This window comes from Macrobrachium nipponense, chromosome 11 (assembly GCF_015104395.2).
Source record: "Macrobrachium nipponense isolate FS-2020 chromosome 11, ASM1510439v2, whole genome shotgun sequence".
NCBI lineage: Eukaryota > Metazoa > Arthropoda > Malacostraca > Decapoda > Palaemonidae > Macrobrachium > Macrobrachium nipponense.
Genome location: NC_061087.1, coordinates 58,720,788 through 58,730,787, shown reverse-complemented (window position 1 = coordinate 58,730,787; position 10,000 = coordinate 58,720,788). Strand labels below are relative to the sequence as shown.

At 34.7% G+C, this 10,000-nt stretch overlaps 2 protein-coding genes across 4 annotated transcripts in view; one reads left to right on the top strand and one right to left on the bottom strand.

Moving 5' to 3' along the window:
* The window catches only part of LOC135206192 (tigger transposable element-derived protein 1-like), a 197,270-nt gene that overhangs the window by 122,283 nt on the left and 64,987 nt on the right, over positions 1-10,000 (top strand). The gene's annotated exons all lie outside the window — the stretch shown is intronic.
* Positions 2,164-10,000, bottom strand: part of LOC135206175 (receptor-transporting protein 3-like) — a 42,382-nt gene continuing 34,545 nt past the window's right edge. For 2 of the 3 annotated variants that reach the window (XM_064237483.1, XM_064237473.1), the window contains exons 3-4: positions 4,173-4,343; positions 2,164-3,032 (exon numbers count right to left, since the gene is read on the bottom strand). In XM_064237483.1, coding sequence (XP_064093553.1) covers positions 2,835-3,032; positions 4,173-4,343 — 369 coding nt within the window. In that variant the 3' untranslated portion in view covers positions 2,164-2,834. The remainder of the gene's footprint in view (positions 3,033-4,172; positions 4,344-10,000) is intronic. The other variant, XM_064237493.1, reaches the window with a different exon arrangement.

Below are 10,000 nucleotides of genomic sequence, written 5' to 3'. Positions count from 1 at the left end.
ATAAATAAGGAAATGTGTTGTTAACTAAAACCCATGACCCAAGGGGTCATATAGGAACTTGCAAAAGTGTTAATGTATTATTAACGAAGTGTTGACGTTGCCTTGACGTTGCTCTGACGTCGCTTTGTATAATGTCTTGGTTTGTAGAAACCTGGGTCAGCGTTTTAATGTTGTCGTTCCCACCAACTGACTGTGCCTACGTCACAGACCCAGATTCGTATGTTCATCTGTGTGTATGAAATTGAGCAATGTTTCGCTCTACTATGATCTTGTAAACATAATTGTATATCAGACTTCCACCACACCTCTCCGCTTGAAGACCTATCCAGATCTTCTTGCAGCTATCTTTGTGATGTAGCTTTGTTAAATATAACTTGTAATTTAACTATGAGTTTCAACGTCTTCAACCTTCATACCAGAAGTAACTATTGATGGGGACTTAGAGGATATCATCACAGTCTATGATACTTGACGAAGGTGTGATGTTTACCAACTAACATCTGCTGATATCATTGCAGATCAAAAGTAACCAACAGGGTGCCTTGTTAGTATAACAAATGCGAGGCAACGCCCCTTAGATATGTGTAAAATGAGTTTTTTCTATTCTTCTATTCTGTGCTCTTTCTATCTAAAATCCCATCAGGTCGAGGGCTTCATTTATTCGCTCTCTTTATTGTTTCCTCAGTCTCCCTATAGGTCTTTATCCTCTACTTCCACTACTGCATTTTGACCAGCTGTTCCTCATCTATTCTGATCTCATGTTCAAACCTTCTCGTTCTTTGAGCTCTCGGCCTTTTCCAGCCACTTGATGCCACATCACCAATTCCTCATTTATTAAATGACCCTGACCAGGAATCTTAACATTTTAAGGTCACATCTTTTCCAAATTTCTTTATTTTTCACAAACTGCTGATATAATCTATATGAAACTAAAAGACAAAAGAATCATACAAACGTTTAAAAGCTTGCAAGACAAAGCGTGTTTGAAATGCCCGACTATTGTATTCTTTTGGCTTCTTTATGTGCTTTTATAAAGAATAGTCTCGAATATGACAGTGAATGTAATAAGTCAAGGAAGAATGTGCATTTATAACGATGATGATTCATGGATTTGACTCTTGTCATACCACAAAAAAGAAAGGGATTATCCAATAGCTATAATAGTACCAACCTTGCAATAGCTATAATAGTATCAACCTCGATCAGAGCGCCTCAGTGGCGTGGTTGGTATGGTGTTTGCGTCCCACCTCGGTGGTCGCGGGTTCGATTCTCGGCCATTCCATTGAGGAGTGAGAGATGTGTATTTCTGGTGATAGAAGTTCACTCTCGACGTGGTTTGGAAGTCACGTAAAGCCGTTGCTCCCGTTGCTGAATAACCACTGGTTCCATGCAACGTAAAAGCACCATACAAACAAACCAACCTTGATCATGATTTCTTTGACAGACCTGATTCTTTCTTCTATCAAATGGAAAGTTATGTAGCAATCTTATTACGTTTTCCCATTCTATAAAGCTGATGTTCCCCCAAGAGCATTCCCCTCTTTCTGAAGCCCAACTGTTCAGTAATGACATTAAGATTCTTGCTACCTTCTATAAATTACATCTTATTACAACTTCATGGTATGTTTCCGATTCTGTTTTCATAAATCATTTATGCAATAAATGGAATAATACGTTATTTTTGCTGTTGTGTAAAACATTTTGTTTCATGCTTTGATATGACTCAATTACTTATTTTTTACTTTTCCATTTGCCTTGGAATCAGAAATCTACATGATATCTAAGACTAAAGAGATCACCACTTATTGTCATTCAGCCAACAGTTATGAAAGACAGAGGTCAATTGTAAGAAAATAACGTATTATTTGGGATACATTTGGTGGCAATATTCTGTTAAGGCAATGATTACACAATAGCAGAGTAGAAGGCCTTCCAGATATGATTGTAAGAGAAGTGCAGAGATTATATTCAAGATATTGTAGTTATGATCCCTTTGTAGGGTTTGTTATAGTATCTCTTAAAACTGGACATGCATATTCATGACTAGCATGCTTTTTCTGCACAAACCGGAGGAAGCAATTGCAATAGGACATGATGCCCTGAATTCCACCGCAGGACTGAGTAAGACTGAGTCACAGTTCTCCGTGTTAATTATCAGTTACATGCAAAATTACTTTTTATTATACTTTTCACTACAAAGCCTTACATTCTAATGGAAGAATGTTAAGAGGTTATGATGTCATAGCAGGATTTGAACCTGGAATCGACCAAGGTCATGTTACTGACCTGACCAATAGAAGAATAAAAGTCTATTGCCACTCAAGCGTACAAATAGTACATGTCGAATTCAGTTGAATTTATTACAGCTGTCGTAGACCCGTTTATAAAATAGTAGCCAATTGTAATACATATACATACAACATATATCCATATATACATATATGCATACATACATACATACGCACACACACACACACACACATATGTATATATATATATATATATATATAAATCAGGTCTGTGCACGAAAATATATGTATCTTATACATGCATCATACAGTTTTCTAGCCATTCTTGTTAATTAATTTTTTTTCAATGACAAATTCCCATAGATGTCAGTTTCTCAAGTCACAACAGGGGTATATTTAATTTAATCATTATGCAAGAATTTTCTGTTGGCTGCTTGGATACAGTTGAAATGTAATCCATTGCAGATTTTTCATGGAATACAGATTTATTGGAATGGTCTTACTATACAAAGGACATTACACAATACTGCTTTAGATAATTATATTGAGAAGTGATGCAATAGGCAGATGTAAAGAATAACTTCTTCAAACTTGTTTCTTTTTCTCCAAGGAAGGAAAGGAACTGTCGGTCTTCGTGGCTTGACAAATTTTTTGATGACATCCTTGGCACATGCTTGAGTCATGGTTGGCTCTTGGTCTTCCATGTCGCCTACTCTTGATCATTGGTGGCGTATAAAACCCATACATGCGGCTTGACACTTCATAGTAAAGGTTGGTCATTACCTGGAATGGGAAAGAAAAGGTGAAAAAACGAGTTCTCATTCGTGGCAAAAGACATTGGTGAATAGTACCTATGTTTTCACTTCGGAGATTCTAATCTTAACTAAATTGTGATTGTGATATAGTTCAGTGTTTTTCTGCCTTACACTCAATATATATATATGTATATATATATATATATATATATATATATATATATATATATATATATATTAACATAACCTAACAGACTTCTGTTATGGTGCAAATAGAATTAGTTTTTATTACCTCATCAAAACTCATCCTTAATATCTAGAAGAAGTAAAGGAACAACAAAGTTAACTTTCAGAAAATGCTTGCTATAGTGTGCGTGAGTGTTCCTGAGCTGAAAGTGAATCTCTAGTCATATAGGATCCGGTTCTTTTCAGGAAGCTAAAAAAAAAAAAATTTACTGTGGCTTAATAACTGATAAGAACTATAGTTCAATTTTTAACGCATCAGTGGTGTACTTCACACGAATTACAAGAGTTTGCAAGATTTTCTTTTTTGAGCGGTATGTGTAGCTTTTGTTTCTGACATGTAATTTATAATGTATGCTTTGCAAGGTTTGTGCAAAGAAGCGCATAACATATACTATGCAATATTTTGTTAATTTTAAAGCAGTCCAAAGGGTCCTTGTAGTCAATGGTACTCTGGTATTTTAATCATGAAGTATTTTGTCACAGCTTGGTAGTTACAAGGAATACTTAATACTTTAGCCTCAACTTACCATAAGATAATTTTCGGTTATATGAACACTCATTTGGTATAGTCAGTATCAAGGTCTAGTTATAGAAAAGGACACCCAGACTTCAGAAATAGGCCTTCGTAAGGCTCAGTTGTCCTGTGTTCCACAGGTCATTCATTTGCCATGAAATCGTTAGGTACCTAATAGTAATGTTCTTTTTGTTCTTTATTTGAGAGGGTCATGCAGTCAATACTTGATCTTCATAGCATATCCGAAGAGCTTTTATTGTCAAAGCCTTGTCTCTGTCTTCTGGTACGCAAGTGGCAGCAATAGAAGAGAGATAGGAATTTGGTGTCCAGTCAGACGTGAAGCAGTTTGAGAAGAAAGGGAAATAAGTGAATAGGTGCCAGAGTTCGACGGAAGAATTAGACCCTTACCTTTTGCACTTCCTCTGGATACCACATGGGAGTCTCAAAGTGTGAAGGCTTACATACTTTACACTTCTGTCCTTTTAAGGAGAACCTGATATGTCCACATTCTGCTTCAGTATCCCAAGCGTAGTAAAACACAGCAGAACTGTTCATGCTACTCCATCCACGACCACAGTGCTGTAAACAGTTATGCAGCTTCAATGTAGCGATTTCTTGGTGCCAGGTTCAGGCGTAAGCTTACCATAGAAAGGCGCAGAGAGTTGGTAGAAATTTGGAAAGGAAAAAAAAAGTCTAACATACACTTATGCTCTAAACTGTGGCTCTATATTATTGCATAGGACTTTGTTCAAATCACTAACTAGCAACTAACTCAAGGCTCTTTTGAAGAATAACACGATTATTTTTATAAAAAGGTCATAATATGTGGCAAAAGAGTGAAATTTTGAGTGAAACTTTCCTTATATATCAAAATTGTAAGAAAATATTACATGTAATCAAATTTTGGAAAAACAATAACGAAACATATCCAAGGCTCATTCAGCATCAATGCGTCCAGCAAGAGACGTCATTAAACCAAGGCTCAAATTTTAAAAAATAAACAAGTAAATAAATAATCCAAAAAATTTTGATAACATTAATATTGCTCGCATCGTACCCATAAAATTTTAAATAGTCCCATTTGATTTTTATGCCTCAATACTGAATAAAAGATATACAATCAAGTACAAAAGAAATACTGCAGCTATAGCGCACCCAAGAAGTCTGATTTTGCTGCTAAACTAGAAGAGAATGGAAGTGAAATGTTGGTTCTTCCACATATATCTCTTGCACCCGATACAGATGCCTACCTCAGCGATGGCATGGCCATCATACAGAGCTTGAATGACATCTTAAGTCGTTCAGTGACGTTGGGGACATTTGCTAAAAAAACTCATGAAAATTTTAACTAATAAGGATATGAACGTTGATGTGACTGTGGTGTTCGATAGATATGACAAGGAGCTCATTATCAAGTCATCTCAAAGAGATTGCCTTGTAACCACCGATTCTGAAATCGCCAGTCTTATTCATGAGAATAGTTACCTATGTTTTTTGAAATTAGTTTCAAATAAGGCAGGTCTTGCTTCCTTTATATCTGATCATATTTGCTCACATGGCGGTGAACTGCTTCCTACAGGGAAATGGAGAGCTAGTAAAAACACTAAAAGAAGGTGGTGCATCTGCTATGGATCAACTGAAATGTAACCATGAAGAGGCAGACACACGCATACTGTTACATGCAGTGAGCTTCTCAAACCAACATTCTAGGATCATCATGAGATGTGATGACACAGATGTCTTAGCGCTACTTATATACTACTGAAGTCAAGGTATGCTTTCGCCTAAGGTATATATTCATTCTGGATATTCAGGGCAAGATATTACAAAGGAACGCTACATTGCAGCTCATGAGATAGTCAGCAAGCTTGGTTCAGATATATGTAATATTCTACCTGCTGTCCATGCTCTCTCTGTATGTGACAGCACTTCTGCAATCTATCTGGTGGGAAAGCGTACTATCTCTACGACAGTTCTCATAAAAATGCCAAAGCCTTACAATGTTTGAGTCATCTCTAGGATTTGGATACATTTCTGAAAGCTTCAAAGGATTTTCTGTTATTAATGTATGGGAAGAAAGCCAGAAGTCAAATGTCATTTTATGGGTTGAGATTTCATTATGCAGTTACGACTGACAAACTGGCATCACAGCTGCCACCGACTGAACATGCTTTTAAGCAACATGGTCTCCGTGCCAGGTGTCAGACCACTGAGCTAAGTCCGAAATACCTGACCCTGTTGGTAATGGATGGCATGTAGACGACATCAATGGACTTTAACCTACTTTGTATAAAAATAAATCTGCTCCAGTAGAATCAAGGGATTTTACCTACTTATACTGCATAGCCGAACTTTGTAAAGTTCATAACACTCAATGCAGACGAGAGTAGAGTGTATTGATTGATATCTATTCCTGTTTCTCTCTACAATGTGATATTCCAACAAATAAGAAGGAGTAAAATGTTGAGGATATTGAAAGTGAAAGAGATTTTGACAATGACTATGATGTGAACTGAGGTTAGAATTTCCACACCTGTTTTATTTCTTGCTGAAGTTAAATTTCTAGTTTACCTTACGAAACCACAAGGAATATTTTATTTTCTAATTATTTAGTTTGTTTGATAAAAAGAGAAGATAACTTGATGTTATATTTTGTATTTTTACACACCAGTACTGGTCGTTAAGGGTTTATTAATTATTAATTCCAATTTAGTTTCTGCTTTTAGCATTTCCCTCTGCTGCACAAATGCGCTATTATATAATATTGCATTACTTTATGAAATGTATCGTTCGGATGGTTTTTCTTTTTTTATTTTCCATACAATAATTAGTTTGAGAAAATTGTTTTTATAATATCGAAATTTGAATTTATTATCACAAATAAAAAAATAAAATTTCATGGAAAAACCGTGTTTTATGCAGGTTTTTAAGTATTTACGACATTTGTGTGATACGGAGTGATCGGTGCTCTCGGGAGCTACAATAAATATCAGGATGTGCATAGCATTCATAAACTGAAACTTGCTAGAAACCGCATTCTTACTAATTATGTGGGATAAACATAATTTGCTGTTGTTTTTCTTTAATTTTGTTCGAAAGAATATATTGATATCTTTAGATCATTCAGACAGAAAAAAATGGTTAGGGCGACTTGCAAGAAAAAAAGAATACCACACTTAATTAAAGAAACACAGAAAGAACGATAATTGTAATTCAAATTTCCTTTAAAGGATGTTATTTACCTCGCCTGCCATATTATACATTTTTTGGTTTAGAGTTAGCCTGTCGTGTGCAGAGAAAGGATCTCGCTCTAGGACAACTTATAACCAATTAACAGAAACTTAGCCTGTCACCATAGCACATCATGCGCCTGCGCGCGCGGCCAGGTGAAAATTGCCAGATACCGCTTGCTGAATACTTCCATTTGTATATACCTATTTTCAAAAAACATTAAGGCAACTGTTGCAATATTTTGTAACGTAACTGAACAATATTAGCGCATTGTAAAAAAAGTTTAGCATAAGGCAGTTTGCTTTAGGGTTAGTTTGCTAAAAGAATCAGTAATAAGAGTCAATGACATATATGTGACAAATAGTTGAATATAATTTTCCTTAACTAATCAATAATAAAATTGATAATTAATTATTGCAATACCTCAAAATATGTAACAACATTATGTACATGAGGTATTTTGAAATTTCCATTTCTGTTTAAAGTCAAATATCAATATAAGGAAAACCTATTTTTTTTCTCTTTTTCCTGATTTCTCTTGATATAAGATATGAAGGGTTAAATCTCCAAGTTATAAGTGAATTTCAAGAGTCCAACTTCACTTTTCTCAAAGGGGATATCTAAAGGAACCAAGTAAAATAAATTCCAACTTGTTCTAAAGCTGTGCAGGTGTCATCAAAATGTTGTCTTTAGACCACATCATTACATGAACCATTTGAATATAGGTCTACAGCGTGTAGAGAAGATGAAGTAATATTGAAAATATGTATTCTATATTTGTTATAGAAGTATAAGTATTTTTATTGCAAATAAAATTGTCTGTGTTTTGTTTCTTAACCTCTTCAGAAATAATGATTTACTAGCTAATAGTCGCCGATGCAGGTACACTTTGTTAACGCCAGTATTTTTTTTCCCAGGCAGAGGCTTGTTAGTTTTCTTTAATTGCTAAAAATAGATTACACTTAACTTTCGCATTTCTTTTTCAACAACCCTTGGCCAGAAAGTATATGAAGCTATCTATATACGTTTCTATTTAAATTAATAGCTATCTTCTTGATATACTTTAGAACATCATCTTTTATTCCTCAAACAATAGATAATTTCGAAAAATTAATCCTTTAATGAACGAGATTACATCTGAGAAGCCTTAGATTATTTTTGTTAGGATTATAAATCATTTGGCAACATGCAGGCAGTTTGATCATAGTCTAAACTTAATAATTCAAAGAAACTTTTAGTAATCCATATTCCTGTTTTGAAAATTTTGTTACTTCTGTCGAGCTTATTATGCCTTCTGTTATATGTTGTGGCGATAGTTACAAGAACCAATTCGAGTAGCTTAGTTAAGCGTGCTGGCATGACGTCACTTCTAAATTTATCATAGCGTGCTTTAAGCTGGCGATGTAAAAAAAAAATAAATTCATGTCATCTAGATTACGAATGATACCGATGCATAAAAGAGATCATATTTATATACCGTAGAGAAAAAAGTATAATCCGTGAATTCGCAATCTTATCAACATGCATGACATTTAAAATAATAAAAAAAAAATCTAATACTACTTGGCAACCATTTTAGACTAAATCATAAGAATTATGCTGGGTCACATTTGAACATGAAGAATGTACAGTACTCATTTTTACAGTTTAATTTTTGTTCAGTCACTTTTTGGTTATCTCATGTCGACATCTTTGCATTCTTAAGAATGTTATAGGGGCACATCTATTCAAACTATCATCATTATGACTAAGCATGTGCATAGTAACTGAAGTTTCCACTCTGGGTGGTCGTGACGTTTTAATAATTTTTGAAGAAGAAGAAGAAGAAGAAAAAAGAGCAAAAAGGGGTTTTAACAACTTGAAAAAAGTTTTTTCCTGTACCAAGTGTTCTGTATATATTTTCTTTAAATTCAAGATTACCTAATCACTGCTGCTTGTATTCGAATGCTTTTTATTTCCTCTTAACTTATATATCTGTCATACGTTTAATTTCTTTGCTAAGTGAGCGAGGTCAAAGAAAAGTTCATGTTTAAGATTTGTTCAAGCACTCCATCACAGGGTATGATATTTCAGAATTAACAGATTTACCTTTTAAAATTAGAAAACCAAAGTGCAAGTGTTAGAATATACAGTCAAATTTCATATATGCTAAATTTGACTAACAACTCTTCACAGATATTCACGAACTTGAACTTGGTTGAACTGGATAAGCCCACGAAACGAAACTGCCTTTTGTGATGAATCTGAAGTATTCAAATTCCACTGAAGTTTTTGTTATACATTTTCTAGTTAAGCCGTCGTGGTTTTAAAACGTACGATAAGTTATTAATCAAGAGTAAACTTAGAGCATGGATTTCAGTAACGCTTTGAATCCTATGGAAATTTCCTGACATTCTCAAAATTGTGTTAACCTAACAGAATGTATTTTGATTAATATGCGGGTTCGCGCCTCCTCCATTGTGACGAAAAACCACATGATCAGTTGCTGCTGCAGTGTGGGGTCTGCTGTGGGAGGTTGAAACCAACATTCTTTGGAAGCTTGAATTTCAAGTCAATAGCCTCTGTGTGCTTGTTCCATGTGACTAGGTTCCATCTAAATTTCTTATGTTATTATTTTTATCATTAATTTTCCAAGTTGTAATCATTGTGAGAAAAGCAGATGTACCGAGATAGGGAAAGGAACCCCGCACGCAAAAGACTTGTACTAAGGGTAAAGAATAAATGGGAAAAGAGACAACAAAGGAAATATTAAGACAAGTGACAAGGAATAGCCAAAAAAATTAACTATGAAATGAGACTAATATGAACATGCTCAACAACAAGTACTTTTGAGACTAATCGTGAGATTTTCGAGCAACGGGCAAGTACAAAAAAGAATTTTAAATAAAGAGATGGAACTTTCAAGAAGCTTTGCTATATGTATGTATTTGGCGTTTCATAGCAGTTTTTTTTTATTTGAGATTATGATGTCCTTCCCAGTTCAACTGAAAATGCGGGCCACATCC